Raw genomic sequence first — 23765 nt, 5'->3', positions numbered from 1 at the left:
TAGTTCTGACCTAGAATTAAGCATTCTAAGTTACTGTACAGTGTTCAGATCTTCTGGCTTAAGAACTCTCTCTTTCATTCATTCATATGCCTTTCACATGATTGAAAAGTGATTTCATAAGCACTTCAAATAGGAAGTTCTTATTTCCAATCTAAGATTGTCTCATCTCACCTCACAAGCCACAAGGGAAGTGTGTTTAAGTGAAAGATGAGAATGTTTATTTCCTGCTACGCTGCAGGACTATAAATGATGGAATATCATGACAGTGTTCACACTAAGTTAGTTCACACTCTTATTACAAAGCTGATGCGGATCCAAGAGTGTTAGAGCGGACACCAAACATTCACCAAAACATTGAAAGCCATGAAAGTCCAAGAACCCTCGGTCATAAGCAACTACTTTGAAACTAGGGATACTCTCAGCTGATTTTCCCCTATGTCGTTGATTCACTGAAGAAAAGCATATACATGTAATTGACAAGTACTTGACAATTCTGTTTTTTTTGTGACAAGACACAAAGGCAATATAAGCATTCAAATAATAAACTCCTCCCAGATACCCATTTACTAAACTTGGGTGGAGAGTGACTGATGTATTAAAATGAATGTCTTGCCAAAGAACATTAGTCTGCTCTGGGACTCGAACTGCGAAACATGTGATCCACAGTCCAGTGTTGATCGACTAGACCACGACGCCTCTACACCGCTGTGTAAAAACTTGCTATGGGAATAAATCGAGAGCTAGCAGCCGATAAAGAGCTTGCATGTGAAACCTAGACAGTTGAAGAGCTACAGGCCATGAAATCCAATGCCTGTATAATGTTGCATTTGAAGAGTCTTATTGAGTGCATACTCACAAAGGCAAGGGATAGGAGGAGAGAATCGATAACATTCATGTTTGCGCCGTAAGACCGTTTACGTTCTGTGGTTTGTATCCTCTGGCTTCTCTCGCTCAAAGGAGAACAGAAGGAGAGGGAGCTTCTCGATACATTTATTGGTTTTACGGTTTTACATATTGCCTACTGTAAGCAATTACTCTTCGTTCTAAAAATCTCTAAATATTCACATAAAGGCATTAAAGCAAATAAGACTGACTTGTATTCTGGGTTTAGAAGTAAACAACAATTTGGCAAAGGAATTTCCACTCTTGGCCTGAGCATATGATGTGCCCCTAAAACAGATATCTATTTGTTTCAACTGGCTATATCGATAATTTTCACTTTTAAATCAAATTGAATGAACTTTTAGAAATTTGAGTGATAGATAAACCTATTTTCTTCCAAGTGGTATTGCTAGTGCGATATATTGCACAGCTGCCTGGGAGGGCGTATATCTACATTAGATTTGTGTAGTATCCTAACAAAATAGACCTGAGTGAGTGAATGAGTGTTTGGGGCATCATTAGATGGAAAGTTTATCACAATATTGCTCATTATATATGTAGATCTACATGTAAGTACACTATGAATCAACATGAGCAGAAAATTGTTTTAGAACAAATTTATCTGAATATCCGGTTTACAATAAATAAAAAAAATGATAATACACTGAATACTACTACAACCCCAAAAGATATAGTATTTACAACAGGTACAGATACAGACCACAGCATCGATACATATTGCATAATTTTCCCCAAAATTTGTAAAGCTATAGACACGTTAACAGCATGAGAGGAACCGGTTGAGAATGATTACAACGACGCATCCCTACTTCCTGAATTTAACCACAAACTACATTTCACAATGAAAGGGCGTTTCCAACCTGCCATGGGTCAACAAACTCTACCCAGTCATAGGCAAGACTCAAATATTCTTTTCGGGAGGAGGAGGGTGAGAGTCGGTCATAATTTGTGAAGGAAAGTCGGGGCTACGATTGTTCTTGTTGCCAAAAGACAGTCATAATATTTCAACTGGAGATCGTTGTGAAAATCTCCCACCCCCCCCCCCCCCCAAAAAAAAAAAAAAAAAAAAAAAAAAACTCATATTTTTCATAATTGCTTTCCAGTAGATCTACTTGTATTTTCTAACTTATCTCACTGTTGTCTATTTTCATGTTCCTACTTTTGTTTAGTGCCTTGAGCACAATATTCATGTGGAGTTGGCACATTATGAATACTCTGTATTACTACTAGTAGTAGTAGTACTTATTTGGTAATCACTAGACTACAGTAGTATTCATATGAATTGCTTTCTAATGTACATTCTTTATATGGTCTGGTGTCATACATCAGAACACAATAAGGTAGGTCTACAGAATGAACTCTAATCATGGTGCAGGTTTTTAAACTAATGGGGCATTGCAAGAAAGTTGCAATCAATTGCAAATCCCCCAAATCAGGCGTAAGTCTTGCGATTAATTGCAAATTTGCAATTGATCACAACTCAACTCTCTTGCAACGCCCTTGTAGTAAGAGAGAAAGAGAGAGAGGGGGGAGAAAAAAAGCTCAACCTAGTTAATTCAATTAGAGGTGTCGTGGACGAGTGGATATGTCACCGGACTGTGGATCACAAGGTTCGCGGTTCAATCCCACCGCGGCACTAATGTCCTTTGGCAAGACATTGATCTACATTTGCCACTCTCCACCCAGGTGTAAATGGGTACCCGGTAGGATGCGAAAGCTAATGTGGTTAGATTAGCACGTGTGCGCTTGTAAAAAAGACGCCTGGCTGGAATGCTCCCCAGGGAGTGGAGAATGTGCATACATTGTGTGCGGGTAAGCCTGAATCCTATGACCGGGGTAATAATATATATATCTGTAAAGCGCTTTGAGAGGGCCTTCGGTCCTGAAAAGCGCTATATAAGAACTAGCTATTATTATTATTATTAATTGTTAAAACTTTAATCCTAACAAAATCGATTACAAATATCGGTTGCAAATTTTGCTCTTGCAACACCCTATAGGACTAGTAGGAGTTGCTTGAACAAGTACATTTACCAATAATTGGTGTGTATGATTAGTCTACTAACCCAAATGAGGTGGTTGTGTTTGTGAGAAATCCAATTTTGGTTTTGAAGATATAATAAAATAAGTGGTTTCTATTTATGATACACATTGGAAATTTTCGCATTTTTATTGGAAATTAACCGGTCAATATAAGAGACATCCATTGCAGTACTGCTGTGCATACAAATAGTCGTGGTCCATCTTCATTAAAAACCTGTACACAACTTGGCTAAGGGGTTGTATTATAAATTGACCTCATTCTGAGTCCTGTCTGTAAGCATACAGCATGCCTGTGCATGCATAATGAAGGGCAGTCACAAAATGTCTGGACTGATACCTGCCACAAGAGGGAGACATTGTGACTTTCCTCCCAGCTCTACATCCATTACAGTCACTTCTTAAGAAGAGTGAGTACCTGGGACTTGTTTCACAAAGCTTTTTTTCAAAGACAAATGACAAAAATCAGTGATAAATCTGCTGATAACCAATCAGAAGCAAGGATTTCAGTAACTTATAGCAAAAACTGTCATTTGTCACTGATGACAAGTTTTGTGAAATGTAGTGGTTTCCAATGGATCATGGTCAATACTCAACTTACATGTTAGCAAAGTAATCTAAATTCTGATAATCCTTTTGAGTAATAATTGCTGAAGTGACAAATCTTGCCATTGTCGTGTCACTTGTGTGAGTAAATTCAACTGAAAGCTGCAAACAAAATGATGCAGTATGCACACTACATTTCCAAGAAGAAAAAGAATAAAGTGGAAATGAGATTACTCACAAGAATGTGTTTGAAATGGAAATGAAAATAAAACACAGAGGATGTTGACATGGTAACCAGCCACATCACGGTCGTCCTCATTATCATCATTGTGATCATCATCATCTCTACTACTATCACCATTGTTATCATCATCATCCATTGTTTTGATTCATTTGGTATAAATCATCAAAATCATCTTCACCATCATCATGATTATCATATTGAGCAGTCTTTTCACAAAAGGCATATTCCTACTAGAACTGATCCATCGTCACATCTTAAGAACAAAATATTAATCACATTTACAAAATTTAATGCAACACAACACATTATAAGACAGGTGCACTGGTAATAACAAGGACTTGCATCTAGCAATGAGTGTAGCTGGGTGTCTCCAAAGAGCATATGGAGGAAGTCTAGGTCTTTCACATCAGTCTGTTAGACATCAGATATCTCCTACACTATTATCATCACCTACATCATCAACCCTGTCATCCCTACCACCACCACCATCATCATCATCATCACCACCATCATCATCATCACCATCATCAACATCATCATCATCACCATCTCCATCATCCATGTCGTCGTCATCATCATCATCATCATCAAACATCAGAATCATCATTATCATCATCATCATCATCACCACCATCCTTGTCATCAGACTGACTTACATCTAGCAGCGAGTGTAACTGGGTGTCTTCAAAGATGGTATGTAGGAAGTCCAGGTCCTTCTCATCACAGTCTGTCAGACACTGGATCTCTTCTAGACTATCCAACACTTGGGCCACAGCACCTAAGGAAGGATAGGAAACTCATATCAATAATCTGCACAAATCTTGAACACACTTACATTCACATGCACATGTAGGTCACTGTACAAATTGAATACACTTGTTATCTCACCCATCTGTACAAAGGTTCCAAAATATCACAAATCCAAATCCAGATCCCAAAATGGTTAGTAGGAAATTAACATCGTTGGTAACATCAACCATCTGCATGGTTCACACGGTTCTTCCAGGTGTTTCTGTGTGACCAAGGGATCAGTCAGACTTGAGGCCTGCAGCAAACCACTTCACACACAGGTGGAGTGCATTTCCTATTTTGTGTATCTTCTCACACAGGGCTGTGAAAACCTGTTTGATACCCTTAAAATGTTGCCTGTCACACGCAATTCCTTTCAGTGCAAGGTTTTTTTTTTGTTTTTAGGCAGATTAAAGTGATATATCTGTATAAGGTTCAAGTACACATGTATCTCAGTATTCTAGATGCTTTCAAAGAGAGTACCAACCCAAAGTCCAAAGATGAGTCTTTATCACAAACATGATTTCTTGACTGTATTGTATTGCTAGGTGTTCAACACAATAGATGAACATCAATATTCTCATCAATACCACACTCAAATAATTCAAAAATACAAAACTGCTCATATATCACTGCATCGGCAGACAGATGAGATAATAGGGCAACTTATTTTTTGTTTACCTTATTGTCCCAAGCCTGTCACCAAGTTTATTGATAGAATATTTGAACAAAATAGAAGATGTGAATTTATTTCACTTGTATGTGAGCAGTCCACTAACTCTCTTGTAGCTAAATCAACTCAATACAAAGATAACAGGTGAAATTGAATATCGCCTACTTGGTATATAGGTAAAACTGGTCTTGAAGATTTCTATGAAACCTACCAGACAATGTAGGCTCATCATCAACAAAGTCTGTGATGTTAGTTTTGTTTTAGACATTGGAGAAAGACAAGATATGGAATAAATTTGACATATCACCAAATCCAGCCATTATAACCTGTACGTGCCCAAGAGTTAGTCTTGCCCTAGGTCTTAAAGATATCTTTGAGGCCTACCCGACGATGTAGGCCCGTCATCAGCAAAGTCTGTTATGTGTTTTGTTTAATGCATCATATACAACAAATGGGACCTATAGAGTGGTGAAGTATGACGTCATCAAAAAATTATTTTTAGAATTTCTCAATTTTTTCTTCATTTTCTAAAAGAGCATCAAAAATAATGTCCAAATGTCGAAAACCAATTGAATATGTTAAGTATTGGCTGAGATATGACGATCTGAATATATATATATGTCCTATGGGAACTCAGTGTTATATGCTCTGGCTCCTAACCAAAATTGAGAATTGATGAAACCTACCTGAAGATGTTGGGTCTTCATCTGCAAAGTCTGTGATGTGTTTTGTGTTAGGATCACTGTAGAAGCTTGTGAACTTGTGACTGGCTACTGCTGCTAGTACAGCTCCCTGCAATCATCATAATACAACAACAACAACAAAGAAACTTTAGACACAATTGTGACCACTAATTAAAGTAGATGGGTACAACACTGCCGTGCATTTACTTTTCTGGGGAGTGTTTCACAAACACTAAGATCAACTGTAAGTTGGACTTAACTATGGCAGGCGATTCATGCCACTGCTTGCTCTTACCATTATGATCTAAAGATATATTTTTTCCTTCAATAATGAATTATCACAAAATCTAAATTCTGCAGATTTGTGACCATGATTTGTATGTCCCTTGAGTGACCAATGCCAGTAAATGGTGAGAGAAAACAGTGACATGAACAGCCTGCCATACTTAGGTCCAACTTAAAGTCGATCTTAGTCTTTGTGAAACACTCACCTGGTCTATAAAAGCAGAACCTTTTTTTTTTTTAAAGAGGTACTTCCATAAACTTCCTGATCATGAATTACATTTCTTTCCCAAACTATTACAAGATAGCATATATCAATGTGATGGAAGGCTGCTTGAAAGCCAATCCGCTGCATTATCACCAAGCTCATTTAGGCCTCCAAAACCATAGGGAGCCTGGTGAATGTTGTAACTGGAGACTAGATGATTGATAGTTTGGGTTTTGTCGCATTCTCAGCTCCTATTTTGTAGATGTAGTTCTTGTCAGGCCAAAAAAAGTACTTACTCCATAAAATAAGAGAGAATGGAAGAAGGATACATGCATACTGGCAGACTTTTTATCACACCAATATTCAGGTTATTCCACGCCAAATCAATTTCTAAATGCTTGGATCACCTTACCTTAAGTAATTCCTTATGGTGCATTGAAAGAATCCTTCAGTAAATTAGTTGTGTTATTTACCTTGAGTTTTCTCCTGGCATTGAACTTCTTGAGCTCTTCCACTGTCTCTAACAGGTGCACCTTGGGTGCAAACTTATCCCTCTCCTAGCAAACAATCAGAAGAAAGACAAACAAAAGATTGTTAGAATGAATAAAAGGCTTTGATGCTTATTGTGATTTTTATGTTCTAATCTAGCAAACCCAAGCCGAAAAATGAAATGTTCCCATTTGCAGGCACTGGATTATTCATGTAATTTAATCTGCATGTCTTTACACATCCCTGCCCCACTCTCCAACCTCGAGGCATACGTCAAAAAGTCTCTTTCTCTCTATCTATCTTTCTATCTCTCTCTCTCTCGCTCTCTCTTTCTCCCTTTCTCTCTTTCTCCCTGCCTCCTCCCTCTCACTCTCTTCGACTATCATCCATTTTTCACTTTAGACATTTTTCTCAGTGTACCATCCAAACAAGTATATGACATAATAAAACAACTTGAACATATAACTAAAATGACCCCTTCTGTTGGTCACTTCACACCTTCAAATTATCAGTCTCATGAATAACTTTCAAAGGTTTTTCCTAAAGTATATAACCTTACACCACCCCCACCCCCCCCCCCCCCCCTCGCTCCTGTACATACATGTATATTTGGAACCAACTCTGAGCAATGTCATTATAGCAAACAATTCTGACTTATGCAATCCAAAAACTATAAAACACTGTTTTTAAAATCAGAACACACCAAAAATAAACCACTCATTTGAGTCTGTACTTATATATTAAATAATAATAATAGCTAGTTCTTATATAGCGCTTTAAATATATGTATATTAAACCCATGTATACCTGTATGTAGGCTTTGCTTTAGCACTGTATGAAATAAATTTTGAATAATAGGCACAGCACAAAGATGGAATGCAAAAGAAAATGATAAAGAGCAACAAAAAAATGACAGCAAACACCAATGGCTACTATGTTCAATTGGTATCTTGGCACCCTATACATGCACACTTCACCGACAGATACCATGTCCCATACATGTAGAGTACTACACAACAAACCACTGCAGTCCCACTGTATCACATTGGTTGCTGGCTACAAGATACTTACCTCAAAACCCTAGCAAAAACAACATCATAGACACACATAGGCCATACTCACAACAAGGTGATATAAACATCAACAAATGAGATGATAAAGCTTTAAAAAGAACCAAAAGTAGAGTAGTTCTACAGGATTGTGAAGATATCCCCCTAGTCTATACTTGCAAATGACTTGAAGCATAGCTTACGCAATTAAGATGCTCAAATGGGATTCTTTTTAACAAATTGATTGAAAATGCAGTTTTATGACTAGTTGTTGACTTAGAAGCCATAAAAATGCTCACTTGTAGGAATGCCAATACTATACTCTAGGAATGTAAAACTGAGGAACTGATGTTTTCAAGTACAAAGCCGATGGCATATGTTTGTTCCTTATTTGTTCTTCACCCTTTGTTTTCCTGTATGCATTATTCTCCTTTGCTTTCTCTTCCTTCTCCCCTGCTAATCCTACTATCCTATTCCATTCCTGTCGTATCCTTCTGTTCCTTTCTTCTTTCTTTTATCGATGGGTGGAGTTGAACTTACTTCCTATTTTGAATTACCCACCGGTAAACATTCCAAACATGACAAACTTACTTACACTTCAAATCGTTAACATGTTAATAGGGCCGATTCTGATTACTTAAGCTCTTCTCAAGTGCTTCATCCTCATGTCTTTCAAACCCTAATTATGGTTGTAATTTATCCATATCCAGCTAATTCGCATATATTCTACCCAATCAACAGATATCTTGACAAGATGGAATGATTTATTATCACATGGTCTTAAACCAATTTGTCTAGAAATATTATCCAGCTCATCTTCTCTCATTTTGTCATATTTCCTATTTATTTATTTACCAGTAAGTGTCATTTCCGTGGTATAATGTTTCCCTTCGGTGTGATGACAAGTTAGATTACTAATCATTTCTAGTCAATAGTCTAATACTCAATGCTGTGGGAAGCCTCCGTTGGCCCAAAAGTCTGCAACTTTTAATTTGATGTTCTTCAGTAAACAATAGTGACACGTTTAACTTGTGGCCTGGGTGAATTTCTGTTTCATAAAAGGGCAAATTAGAGTGCAATATATTTCACAGCCTACAAATACAAAATTATTGCAGTCTCCAAGAACAGTATCACATATTTATGTCACAACATGTTACTGGGACAGAGTAGAATTATCCAGGATCGGTAATAGGAAACCCCATAAGGAAGAGAACTTTTGGATAAATGCCATTTGAGTGGTCTAACTTTCAGAGCTTTCTGCATGCTTATTATCCACTACAGAAAACAATATTTACAGACTCATATTTCATTCTTGTACTATTTTAAGCATTGCAAGAAGTTGTTATTAAAATGTGATCAGTTTATTAAAGTATGTGCAGAGCATGGGTGCAGCGCTTTGTAACTGCAAGGAAAAGGCGCTATATCAAATATCTTTTGGATTGGATTGGATTGGATTGAATGCTTGAATGCTTGAATGCATGAATTTAGCATGAATTTGCATTTGCATATATTATGTTGTATATGTGCTATTAATCTATATGAATAAAAAAAGGTCTGATCAACGATCAACATATTAGTTCATTGCATAACACGTTCAGAACTCGTATTAGGTGGCTATGAACTTGTTTCTTTCGTTGATGTTGTGTTTGTTTTTTTGTTTTTCTTTCTTTTACTATTTAAAAAAAATTATAATAATTATTTTAAAAAAAAAATTTCACCTAAAATTGTTTAAAATATAATTTTAATTCTGAGATATAATCTGTTGGGATCCAGAAGGGCATTAATCCTGTGTTACACATAATGAGTTAATGCCCTTCTGGCTCTCAACAGACCATATCATATAGTGATGATCCTAACTTATAGCCCTATTGAAGTCGATGCACTAGTGCCCTTTGGTAAGGCATTAATCCTCATTACCAAGGCCCTTAATGGGGACCTAAAGCCATCGGTCCCCTGGTTGATAACTTAGAAGCATACATACATTTATGCTTTCTTAGCGACAACAAAGAATTCATAATGCAAATATTTGATTCTACCTTTCACAAATTATATGACATGAGGCAATTTTGAATAACATAAGAAGCATGAGCATGTACTGTCGTTGGCAGATGAGAATATTTAATATATACATGTACATGTAGATATGACAGACGTAGAAGTCAGTCCCTTGAAGATCAATTTCAATTCAGGGTCCTGTTTCATAAAACTTGTTACTAATAACAGATGCTAAATTTCTATGACAAATTTGCTCTTAGCCAATCAAATGCCATGATTATAGTAGCTTATAACAGTTATTGTAACTTGTTATTGATAAGAAGTTTTATGAAACCGGGCCCTAGTCATGCAATTGCATGGTAAAAGAAACTGTGGTATTGATTTGAAAGTATGGTCATGTAGCAGATTAAGTATGGATGAATTCTTTGAGGTTTTGGAATCATAGACATGATAAGAAATTGGCTGTCTTGATAAAAAAAAGTTACATGCACTTAACACAAAAATGTGTATATGAGACTGCACAAACTCGTGGCATGAAAGTGTGGTCCACAACCATTAGCTGGTTACTTGTCATATTTAGAGTAATGAGCATTTAAAGAGCAATCCTCCTCAAGGGGACATATGCAGTATGATATTCTTCCACGTTAATATTAAAGAATGTGAAAGCTTACAAATTATTTTTCACTTATAGAGTGGTGACGTCATAAAAAAATCTATTTTTAACATTTTCTCAATTTTTTCTTCATTTTTCGAAAGAGCATCAAAAATAGAATTATAGCTTTTATAGTTCATAACATTGAGTTCCCATAGGACATCTATTTATTCAGATAGTCATATCTCAGCCAATACTTAACATATTTAATTGGTTTTCGACAGTCGGACATTATTTTTGATGCTCTTTTGGGAAATGAAGAAAAAATTGAGAAATTCTACAAAATAGATTTTTATGATGTAACAGCTTGGGTACTTATACCAGCATTCTACCCTTTCTGCAAAGTGCCCTTTGAGTTATCAGCTGGTAATATATCAATCTAACCAATTCCAAACCGACACACACACACACAGCAAATCCACACTGATAACACGGCAAACATGGCGATAAGAATGGTTACATGTGAATGTGTACACGGCACAGCACACATTGTTTAACTTGGGGATCATTGGGTGTTTCACATCACCCTCCAATTACCGTTGGGGAAGGTGGACCTACCCTTAGCCAAGGGTGTGCGAGGGCCTCCTCCACGGTGATACGCTGTCGAGGGTCAACTGACAGCATGCTGCGGATCAGCTCCTTAGCATCGCCAGAGATGTGATCCCATTGACGGGGCTTCATCTGAACAATCACAAAGGTGATAAACAAAGGGGAAATAGTTCAAATATATTGTTTGATAATGCTTGAAAGTAATGCCCTCTTGTTCAAGTGTGCATCAAAAAGACCAAATTACCAAAACAAGATTCTGTAAAAGCATGTTTGGTGTTTCACACAATACTTGTATATACTTAAATCAGCTTCAATTGCAGATTAATGACTTGAACAAAGATAAAATATAGATAAAATGACTTGAACATTAACACATCAAAGTTATTACATTCACTCATTTTTCGTTCTTACGATTTTTAATCCTGAACTATTTAAATGATTTTCAGGGTGATCTTTAAGGGATAATTTAAGTTTAAAATGATGCATGAATTAGTTTTGTGAGGTGGTTGTTATTGTTGGTGAAATAACAAAGGATTTTAATTGCATTTATCATAACATGAAATATTGATCTTACATTATATCTGCCTTTGGTGATCATATCAAAGAGTCTATCCTTGGTGCCAAAGAATGGTAGTGAACCACTGAGTAAGATGAAGAGCATCACACCGCATCCCCAGATATCTACAGGTTTACCGTAGGGTTCACGACGCACCACCTCCGGTGCCATGAAGTGTGGTGTGCCAATACGACCTGGAAGGGGGAATGGAGCATGTATGGAGATTAGTATTATATTACATGTATTCCCATCATTTCTAAAATGGTCGACCTACATGTACAGTGTACAAATATACAACCCATGCACATTCTGGTAAAAGTTATTGTTTAACAATGTTTCCAGTTTTACAAATCTGAGATGCATGGCCCTACTTGTTATCAGTGTCAGTGATATGGTGTAATATTGAAGCCCTAAAAAAATTGCACTTCAAAATAATCATGAAGTGCCTCAAAAAAAAACACCTTTGAGTGACAGGTTTTACCATACTCATTTTTCCCCAAAAGACTACCGTAATTAACGGTGTATAAACCGCACCTTTTTGCCACCGAAAAAATTCAAAGTCGGGGGTGCGGTTTATACTCGGTACACCAACAAAAAAACAAAAAAGTTAAAATTAAGTTTCGATTTATGCCCCAATCCCTTTAACTCTAAAGAATCTTTGAGCTTTGAGTAGATTCAGTAGTTGTATCACTGAAATTCAGCGTTGGATGAATGCGAACAAGCTCAAACTCAACGATGGCAAGACAGAATTCTTTGTCTCTGCTTCACCGCATCATCGGTCATCCCATCTAATGAATGATGTCAAACTGATGATTGGTGAGAAATCCTTCCCACCATGTAAGTCCATCCGCAATCTGGGAGTAACACTTGAACCATCTGTGAACTTAAGTCTTCATGTTAACCTTCTCAGCAGAAGCATCAAGTACCACCTACGTAACCTGTGGAGGGTGAGGCGGTTTATTGATCAGTCAACATGCCACGCTGCAGCAAGGGCTCTCGTCCTTTCCAGACTAGACTACTGCAACAGTCTCTTCAGTGTTCTCAGCCAGAGGGACCTTGATCGTCTTCAGAGACTCCAAAACTCAGCGGCAAGGCTTGTCTTTTCTGCTCCTCTTCGGACTCACATAACACCACTTCGACTTGAATTCCATTTGCTGCGTGTACGACAGAGAATAGCTTTTAAGATCCTACTACTGGTCTACAAGTCTCTCAACCACCGATGTCCCCCGTACATAGCTGACTGCTTGGTTCGTCGTCCTCGAGTCCGAAATACCCGCTCATCATCATCCATCTGGCTCACTCAGTGTCTCTCTAAGAAACGTGCTGGTGAATTGTCTTTTCCATCGGTTGCTGCAAAACTGTGGAACCAACTACCTACTGCTGTGCAGACGGCCTCATCTGTTGACCAGTTCAAGAAACTACTCAAGTCACATCTTTTCTGCTAGAAATTACTTTATTACCAGCCTACATTGGATTGAGTAGTCAAATATGCAAGGCCAGTTGAGACAATTCAATTTCTTTGCTTCCATTGGTTCAATCAAGAGATGGTATTCAATGGGGTCAAAGGTCTTTCATGAATTGAGTATGACAATGAATTGGTCCATTGAGTATAAATGCCATAACTGAGATGGTTTAGACCCAATGATCTCCAAGCTCCAAGATGTTGTCCTATCTGCTTAGCTCTTAAATAACCTCTAAAGTCATTAGGGCAAAGACCTTCAATACTCATGGCTCGATACCATTTTGAATTAAATTCTGGACTGACATATTTGGGGTCTTCAAGAAACTGACCTACATCTTAAAAAGTCTGGGGTCGAGAATGAAAATGATAAAAGGGACATTTATGTACTGGACTCTCATCAGTGCCAAGCCATGCGAAAATTGAAATAATGACTTTTTGTCCATCTTTCTTGTAAAACTTATGTTACAGTGATAATCAGCACCCCTGCTTATATTCTAAAGCTGCAAGCGTTATTGACATGCCTATAACTTGAATGAAAGATTCCAAAATTCCTTAAAAGCATCATCCAGTCCTAGAAGACTTACCTTGTGCGACGAGGCCTGATCATAGCAGTGGGATAGCGTTACCAACCCTTCCTCGTTGACTGGTATTTGGTTAATTGTTAAGCAGTCCTAAAACTATCCATAAACCCTTTTAACAGTCCTAATACCATACACACAACCTTTGAACAATCCTAAAACCATTTGAAAACCCATTATACAGTCCAAAACCATCCACCAACATTAACATCCCTAAAAACATTGTTACAGTCCTAAAAAACATCCACAAACCCTTTGAAAAGTCCTAAAACCATCCAAAAACCCTCTGAAAATTCCTTAAACCATCCACAACACATTAAACATTCCCAAAACCATCCACGAACCCTTTTAAAAGTCTGTAAAGCAGCCACAATCCCTTTAAACAGTCCTAAAACCATCCACAAACCAAACAGTCCTAAAACCATCCACAAACCCTTTGAAAAGTCCTAAAACCATCCACAATCCCTTTGAACAGTCCTAAAACCATCCACAAACCCAAGCTTACCTCCTGCAATGAGGCCTGATGATGGTAGTGGGATAGCGATACCAAACCCTCCTAGTTTGACTGGAGCAGAGTTCTCCTTGGTAGCTAGTAATACACAGTGAGGCTACATGAAAGATAGAAGAGTATAACATTAGCAGGACAGTGTATATCTGTGGAACTGTAAAGTGTGGGCATCAAAGCACATAAAGTTCTAGAGAGTTTAAAAGTATAACAAAGAATTATGTTTATCCAAAGAAAGAAGTGATTTAGAGAATAGTAATAATAATAATAAAAACATTGTTTATAAAGCGCTTACCACCGAGGTCTCTAAGCGCTAAAACGAACAAAATACAATGATAAACAATTACATATTGAACAAAACAAAAAAATACAAATAAATGTATAAATTACAATACATATGAAATATACATCAATGCAGGAAGCTGTAATGAATGGAGATGCCGTCTCGAAAGAATTTACCGAGGGAAAATTATTCAAGATTAACCTGGCTTAACAAAAAGAAATGTAACCCTCTCCAGCCATCATTTCCATCAACAGCTGTCCATATCAATGCACAGTCCCTCTCTGGCATTCCAAATAGTACGAAATGTTACGCAACGCCATCTGCTTCCCTAAGTTCTCTATTCACTCTTTTGCAAAAATATGCAAGCATCGGGCTTTGAAGCCATGCGTGGCACCGACAAATTAAGTCATGTTCAGGGAAGATGTATTTAGCTATAACATATAAAATGCAGAATTCACAACATATGACCAATGCAACTTTCTATTAGTCATCAAATGAGTTTTCCGTTCTCGGATAGCTCTACTGAAGACATGGCCATTTTAACCAGCGAAATCGACCAAGGAAATCACGAGTTAGAACGAATGAAAGATTTTCATCATCATGCTTTTCTCATCTAATTATTGACATTTTCCGAAAATTTCCGAAATTTGTACATAGCTAGGAAGGTAGTCCAAAGGTTCATCTTCCTAAAGAACTAAATGAAATTGTGTTATTTGTTTGCGCATTTATTGATTTAGGGCTAGAAGTTGTCAAGTTAGCACCACTATTCACCCAAAGTACGGGCCGGCAAAGCAAAAGCCGCCGTGCTCGCTTGGCTGGGCTGTGTGTGGAAAGGGAGGACTTAGTGCTACTAGGGAGCTGTACGGTTTCGGAGGGGGATTAAGGGGATTACGGTAGGGGAAACAAAAGACGCGCGGTGCCACGGATGACTTCAAAGGGGCCTCTTGGACGGGATCTCCATTCATTACAGCTTCCTGATCAATGTTAACAAATTAAGTTTATAATCAAAAGCAATTTTGAATATCGGTAAATGTTTCTAAAGACAGAACAGAACATAGGGAGCAAAACGGCATTAGGACAATATATTTCTTTTTATCTTAATTACATCTGAGCACTTGATTAAGTTTCGGTTGTCATTTTTATGACAGAAAATAAAAAAAGCGAAGTTTAGAGCGGGTAAAAATAAAAACACTCTAACAAATCAGTCTTCACAGATTAAGTCACGGTTTCTGTGCAAGGCGAAAAAAGGATATGTTTAAAACTTTGCACTCTAGCAATGTTATTGCCAGGTTTGTTATTGCCAGGTTTTTTTCATGGAAAATTCAGTATTGTGTGCGAGGCTGCGCGATGCAAATTGCTTTCAAATCAAATCACAACCAAGGAACAAATCTCTATTCCCCTCTCAGAAGAGAGAAAGAGAGACAGAGAGACAGAGAGACAGAGAGACAGAGAGAGAGAGAGAGAGAGAGAGAGAGGAGGGGAGACAGAGACAGAGATAGAGACAGAGACAGAGACAGAGATAGAAAGAGAGAGAGGGAGAGAGAAAGAGAGAGAGGGGGAGAGAGCAAAAGAGAGAGAGGGGAGAGATCGAAAGAGAGAGAGAAAGTTAAAGAGAGAGAGAGAAAGATAAAGAGAGAGAGAGAGAGAGAGATAAAGAGAGAGAGAGAGAGATAAAGAGAGATAAAGAGAGATAAAGAGAGATAAAGAGAGATAAAGAGAGAGAGAGAGAGAGAGCCAGCTATGGGGACGGAAAAACATCTAGTCCAGTTTTGAAAGATGAAGGTCATGGAGAATTGAATCATCTCAGAGACCAAGTCATCGAATAATGTATGAATCATTACATCCCTCAAGAAAACTACATCTTACTTTCTATGCATGTCTTTCAGCACTCGTTATATAGTCTCTAAATTAAGACCTTTTACATTAGGCTGATTGCTTAACTTATAATAGCACACACAGTGTTTGAGGTATGTGTAATTGACAAAATTCTGAGGATAGTTTCTCCTCTTGAAATCAAAAATTAATTGGGAAGTTGGATAAGAAGAAACACAGTTTTATCCAGATACACTATGGGAAAAAAGCATGATTTAAAATGTGTTTTACCAAGATGGGACTATAAGGTGTAAGGTTCAAGTCACAATTCACAAAGCTTCAAACTATGATGCACAGTAATGTATACGCCTAGATAATCATAGTACAACCTGAATGGACAGATAAAAGTACACAAAGATATTCCATGCACATTGCAGAGAACATTAGATAGGAATCTAGAACAAGAAGACTAGTTTCTTAGACTAACTCACCTTAATGTCACGGTGGATGATATCGTTGTCATGGCAATACCGTAATGCCTCCATGATCTGTCTCATGTAATGGCTGCAAGGAAGGAAACATACAAATTGATTTATCAAATGTGATTCATAAATAAAACTTCTTCTCCCTATTCCCCAATATCAATTTTGCTCCAAGGTAGCTCAATATGCTTTAGCCTGGTTGGGTAATTGTTTTGTTTGTGAATATCAAATTAAATCTCAAAATCGTAACATAGATAATGAAAAATATATAAAGTATGTATTGCATGTGGAGATGGAGACAACCGATGAGGAGGAAATGCTGATGGGAACTGAAGTATAATCATATAAAATATAAATACGGAGAACTATAAGGTCATGGAAAGAAATCAAGATCAAACGTAGGAGATTAGAAGAGAGGGTTACTGACTGGTATAGACAAATAATAGTTGAGAATGGAGGAAGAAAATAAGAATAATAAAGAGAGAGAGATAAAATCAGAAATGAGGTAGAAAAATATTATCGTTGAGAAATATGAAACTAAAGAAGGAGAAAAGAAAAGGGGAAGAGAGGAAGGAGATAAAGGGATCAATAGAGAAAAGGAGAAAAGGAGAAAAGGATTACAGAGAGTAAGAAAATGCAGAAAGTGGAACGATAATGTGATATAATATAATGTGATATGCACTATACAAGAACCGAATATTATTATTATTATTATTATCATTAAAGAGAAACTAACAGGATTTAAATAAATATATATAAATCATTTTTGATGGTGAAAAGGGGAGACTAGAAAAGAAACAAAGATGAAGAGGGATCGCAAGAGAGAAACGGACAATGGAAATAAATAAAGGGGACTTAGAAATAGGAAGAAGGATAGAGGTATTGGTGAGTAGAGAAATAGAAGAGAGAAAGGAAGAGAAAGAGGGAGGGAAGGATGAATTGTGCAAAAAGAAAAGGATGCTGAAAGAAGGGAAAGGAGGAAGGAATGACAGAAGATACTAAGGTGTCAAATATGTATAATCATTTGGTGTCACATTCAATTGAGAAGGACTGAAAACATTCTCATAGCTGCCTGCACCCTAGCACAAGACTGACAGGAGAGTGCAGTATTCCAAGCCATGCTCCTTAATATACCCTGGGAATAATCCTCTTTAGGTAACTAAACAGCTAGGATCAAGGCATCCTCCAATATATTAAATATTCTTTAAGAATGAAAAATGGGGGTAAATGGAGAAAGAGGAAAGGGATCAAAAGAGAGAAAATGAATATAGGGAAATGGGACAGGGAAGGGGTGGAAGTGAACGACCATGGCTCCCTTTTTCCCCTTCCTGAGGAATAGGGTTAAACTACAGCAACATAAATGGATATGAAGGGAGGGAGAGGAAGAGGAAAAGGGAGAAAAAACTATGAGATGCTTGGATTTTGAAATAAAGAGAGAGAAAAGGAGGAAAGTAAAAAAGATATAAGCATGATAAAGCAAGATGAAAGAGAGAAATGGAGAGAGAAAAGGAGAGAGAGAATGAACGAATTACAGAAGATTTTGAGATGTCAAAGATACATAATAACTAGGTGTCACATTCAAATGAGAAGGACTGAAAACATTCTCCTAGCTGCCTGCACCCTAGTGCAAGACTGACAGGAGAGTGTCTAGTATTCCAAGCCATGCTCCTCGATCTACCCTGGGAATAATCCTCTTTAGGTAACTAAACAGGATCAAGGCATCCTTCAATATTTATTAAATATTCTTTAAGAATGAAAAATGGGGGTAAATGGAGAAAGAGGAAAGGGATCAAAAGAGAGAAAATGAATATAGGGAAATGGGACAGGGAAGGGTGGAAGTGAACGACCATGGCTCCCTTTTTCCCCTTCCTGAGGAATAGGGTTAAACTACAGCAACATAAATGGATATGGAGGGAGGGAGGGGAAGAGGCAAAGGGAGACAAAACTATGAGATGCTTGGATTTGAAAAATAAAGAGAGAGAATAGGAGGAAAGTAAAAAAAAATAAGGATGATAAATCAAGATGAAAGATAGAAAAGGAGAGAGGGAATGAATGACAGAAGATTTTGAGATGTCAAAGATGTATAATAACTAGGTATCACATTCAAATGAGACAGACTGAGATCATTCTCCTAGCTGCCTGCACCCTAGCACAAGACTGACAGGAGAGTGTAGTATTCCAAGCCATGCTCCTCGATCTACCTTGGGAATAATCCTCTTTAGGTAACTAAACAGGATCGGGGCCTCCCTCTATTTATTATTCACATGGAGACATATATCTCAGCAACCCTAATCACGTCATTGGGAGTGACTGAGGCAGAGACTGGATACAAATGTACTTTCATGCATGGTGGAGTCTAGCTCCTAAGGCGCGTCTTCATCATCTCGAGATTGCCAAATAGCTCACTATTTCTGATTTGGGAAATAATCCAGAAGTTACAAACCGCATCTTCCAGCGTGTCTACACACAAAACAATTTATCCCGAAACTCTATAATGAAACGTCGTATAAAGAATCATTGTATAAATTCCAGGGTGTCCACACACAAGAAACGTCGTATAAAGAATCATTGTATAAATTCAAGGATGTCCACACACAGAAGAAAGTAATCCTGAAACTCTACAGGGAAATATTGTATAGGTGCGCAGTTTGCTATTGCGATCATGAAATGGAAGCGGAAATGAGAGGTCAGGTCTCCTTTCGCTCGAGGTCACATTAAGTCCCGCCCAGTTATACCGTTCTAGTTAGACTAGTTATACTAGTTACGTCCACACACAACACATTCCATGATTAGGTGTGATTAGGCGTGATTGGTTATACGACGTATAGTTAGTAAGCGTCCACACACACAATTTCATTGTATAACTATCGCGAAACAGTATAACTATCCCGGAACGGAATAACTCAGGGGTGATAGTGAGCATTAAAAAAAAAATAGGTTTTTTGTTTTCCCCTCAACCACGCCCCCCTTGAGTAAAAAAAAAAAAAAAGGATTCGCGGGGAAAAAATGGCATCTAACAACATTTCCCCCTTTCGAGTAAGAAAATTACGACAAAATTGGGGGGAAAATAGGGCAAAATAGGGAAGAAAAAAAAAATTGATTAAAAAAAAAAAATTTAAAAAAAAAATTAGGATTTTTTTTTTTTTTTTTTTAAATCGGGAAGTTAAAAAAAAATCGGGAAAAAATCAGGAAATATAAAACAAATCGAGAAACCAATTTAAATCGGGTTTTTATCAGGCCTGATAACTAATCACGCCTAATCACGGAAAATGTTGTGTGTGGACACGGGGATGATCAGTTCAAGATTCGACCTCGAAACTTGAAACTCGACCTTGAGAAATTAGCTCGAGATATTTTGCTCAGCGTTAACGCATAGTGCGAGTCTTCGGTCTGGTGATGACGCACCGGACAAATAGCTGGATATTTTGCAAACTATCCCAAGATATCTTGGGATGACAATCTCGGCCGAATATCTCGCTAATTGCAACTTCAGGCTGATGAAGACGCGAATTAGCTGGATAGTTTGCTGATCGGGATAGTTTAAATAGCGGGATATTTGGCAATCTCGAGATAGTGAAGACAGGCCTCTAGAGAAACTCCTAGAGGCCATGACTCACATTAATGTGGAGAAGGTCAACTGGCCCAAAGGAGTGGTAAATATGCAGGAGTGGTAAATATTGACGAACTATTAGCTATTTTTGTCTCTCTCTCGCCTTAAAGGTAGTATTTTACTTATAATGGAAGTACATGTTAGAACAAATAAGTCTCAGATGGAATGGGAAGTAAAATTGTAACTCCGGGGGGGGGGGGGGGGGGGGGTGTTTCACAAAGATCCTAAGTTGAACTTATCGATTAGTTAGACTTAACAATTATGGAAAGAAAGCTGTTAGCATCTTAGAAAATATTTTGTGAAACTTATTTTAAAAGGCATAACATGTTGATTCAAATCATTCATATTTTCTATTATCAAGGAGATTTCATGTTTTTGATGTGGAATTTATGAAAAGTCTAGAATACTTTTATTTTTGCTTTTGAATATATTTTATTTTAAGGCTACAAATGGCTCTCCATAATGTTTAAGTCTAACTTAAGTTAAGTTCAACTTAGGATCTTTGTGAAACACCCCCCTGTATAGTTACAATATCAACAATGTTGGGGTTGTTCATTCAGCACTAGGAACAGAATTGTTAATATTTTATTTTACAATCAACAACGATATCTCCTTGACTTAAACTTGATAAATTTCTCATCTTTTCAAAAATATATTTATTCATTCTTACATTCTCAGACAAATTAATAAATAAAGCAACTACTTAAGTTATTTTAAGTTATTTTAACCAGTGACCTGAAGGAAACATAAACTTTCAAACTGAATGAGAAGATTGGTTTAATGTGCTTCTTTAATAAGAAGGGAATGATTATTGCCATCATCATAAAATAAGGGATATTACATATAGATTGCCACTGGTGGGGGTAAAAGGGGTATATTTGTAATGAAATGAGTTTGCAATCGTTACAAACACTGATTTTGAGTAATTAATTAGCATAGGGGCACTTCTTCATTGCTTAAGGGATATTTAATGATTTTAGAAAATCTGAGGTTGTAAATATATTTTCTTTGATGGCGCCATGCGAACATAGCTTCTGCGATAAGGATCTGAGTTCTCCTTGCCTCTACCCCATCTGCACCTCACAGTGGTGTCAAGGTAGGGAATGAGGTGCTTCATTTAGACCGACATTAATTTTAATATGGGTTTACATCTCAATTAAAGGGGAAGTCCACCCTGATATTAATAAGTTGGTTTTCATAGAAGCAGAAAAAATGATAATACAGGTGAGTGAGAGTTCGAGCAAAAATGCCAGGGGAATCCTTCAAACTAACCCCTCTAGATGAGAGATATAATTTTAGACAGAGATCAACACTTGAAGGTCCCTATAACCTTTAAATTTCTGAAGTCAAATTTTATGTATTTTTACATGACAATAAATCATTATGAATCTTGATTCTTAAATCTATGACACATGGGCACCCACAAAGCCTTGAACTCTAAATCTTCCCCTCCCCCCTAAAAAAAAATTTTAAAAAAAACTTTTCTTACATTTTTTACTGAAGTCTTTCCTTACATTCAGGGTCTGTTATTGATAAGTCTGTTAAACAAAGATGTCCATGACAATATGAACAAAAGAAGTGCCTTCAAACCATTCATCACAAGCTACAAAGAGACAAACCAACATGAGAGGCTAGGCTACAGGTAACAGGTTAGAAGGTGATTCTGTTCTTACAGGTTGGATCAGAGCTTGTAAATATGCAATGTCTTTGACCACCCATCCTATGCATGCATGTATAAATAAAAGCCTTCAGTCACAGATGTGGGTCACACCAAGCCTCCACTAAGCATCTCCCAGCATCCACACCGCTCTAGAAATTTATTTCGGACACGATGCGGGGGGCATCTGATGCATCATAAACGTGTAAACTAAGCCGGGTATACTCTGGTCAGTTACTACCTGGTACTGGTAGGGATGCAATGCAGTGTAAAAGACACCTTCTTTGGTAATAGCCATGTGTGAGATATAAAAGGATGCCTCCACGCTGCGAATACTAATTACCTGACTCTCGCATCAATCTCCGTTGAATGACCAAAGATTGACTGCGATAAAGAGAAGCTTCATCTTCAAAGGGCTTATATTTCCTAGAATCTGATAGCTTCCAAACCCCCTGATTCTCTGATTTCCTTCATTCATGTAAATAAAACATCTTCTTCTCCTTGTGTTTCTATGATCTCTAAGTTTTTGTTAAGGCATCTTTTAAATGACCCTATCCACTATTTAGTTAAGAGAGATTACTTCTTGAGTACTTATTTACCATTTTCTGGGGGAGGGGAGAACGTGTGAATTGAGCATACTAGTAAATTGATTGTAAAATAATTGAAAAACCACATCAAACAGTTTGTTTTAATCAAATACTGTAAATGATAGAAATTTTACAAATATGAATATTTCTTCCCTCAATGTTTTCAATTCGCATTTGGATACTACTTAGAAAAACATCAAATACAATCCACAAATTTCTCTCTTTTCTTGGAGAAATGATTTGCCTTACTTTCATAACATTTGCAATATTTCATGTATACATCGTTTTCATACCCTCAAGATTAATTTTTTCAAAACTGCTGGCATATCAGAATTACTATGTATTTGCTGTCCATGATGCTCAATAATAAATTTGCTTTACAATTGCCATTAAAATGTTACTGAAAAAGAGGGTATTACAGTGATAAACAAGAGACTATTAAAATACATGACCCTAGTTGCGAGAGAAACAGAAACACATAGTGACAAGAAGCCATACAAAAAGGTACAAAACTAAAACCCATTATAGAAACCCAGCCATGCTGAAAATAATGTCCATACCTAATGAACCAAATACATATCTTTCTCTTCAGGTGTCAGCAGTTATCAATTATGACCTCCTTAGCAACAGTTGCTAGGGATGCCTGAAGGAGAGGCATTATTAATTTACCTCGCACTCAGACTAAAAGTATCCATTGTATAGCTAGCTATACAAGAATTGTATGGGTCTACAATAAGGAATATCCTTTTTTTTCTTCTAGTCTGATCGTCACAAAAATAACAAATAAATTTGTATATTGATACAAATGTTAAAGCATCATTTAGAAATAAAATGTTAATCAAGAATCTAGTGGGAACATGATATCTTACAATAAACGTATTAACTGGGCAGGCTTATCATGAGCATCCAATGATGATTAGCCAAGTGTCATGTCAACTGACCTGTTCAAACTTAGTTTCATTATAGGACGTTTCTTCATACAATTACAAAGTTATGTTGATACTCAACATGGTCCTTCGCTACATGACGAATCTTTGTGCAATGTTTCGGCATAAGTGTTTCATGTATATATATAGGATTTATTGAAATCAAAACATCAAAAACCAAGAGCAAACAGTCCAAAGACTGACA

General features: G+C 37.1%; 1 protein-coding gene across 1 annotated transcript in view; it reads right to left on the bottom strand.

Annotated features, from left to right (window-relative positions):
* Positions 1–4347: 4347 nt before the first annotated feature.
* LOC587910 (peripheral plasma membrane protein CASK) overlaps positions 4348–23765 on the bottom strand; it is a gene marked incomplete at its 3' end in the record, with an annotated part of 55426 nt that continues 36008 nt past the window's right edge. Inside the window, exons 5-11 of the mRNA XM_030982506.1 lie at positions 16790–16862; positions 14204–14306; positions 11677–11852; positions 11091–11234; positions 6842–6925; positions 5882–5987; positions 4348–4511 (exon numbers count right to left, since the gene is read on the bottom strand). Coding sequence (XP_030838366.1) covers positions 4348–4511; positions 5882–5987; positions 6842–6925; positions 11091–11234; positions 11677–11852; positions 14204–14306; positions 16790–16862 — 850 coding nt within the window. The remainder of the gene's footprint in view (positions 4512–5881; positions 5988–6841; positions 6926–11090; positions 11235–11676; positions 11853–14203; positions 14307–16789; positions 16863–23765) is intronic.

Source organism: Strongylocentrotus purpuratus, unplaced genomic scaffold (assembly GCF_000002235.5).
Source record: "Strongylocentrotus purpuratus isolate Spur 01 unplaced genomic scaffold, Spur_5.0 spur5_scaffold_12, whole genome shotgun sequence".
Classification (NCBI taxonomy): domain Eukaryota; kingdom Metazoa; phylum Echinodermata; class Echinoidea; order Camarodonta; family Strongylocentrotidae; genus Strongylocentrotus; species Strongylocentrotus purpuratus.
Note: the sequence above shows the minus strand (reverse complement) of the source record. Positions and strands in the feature narration are given on the sequence as shown.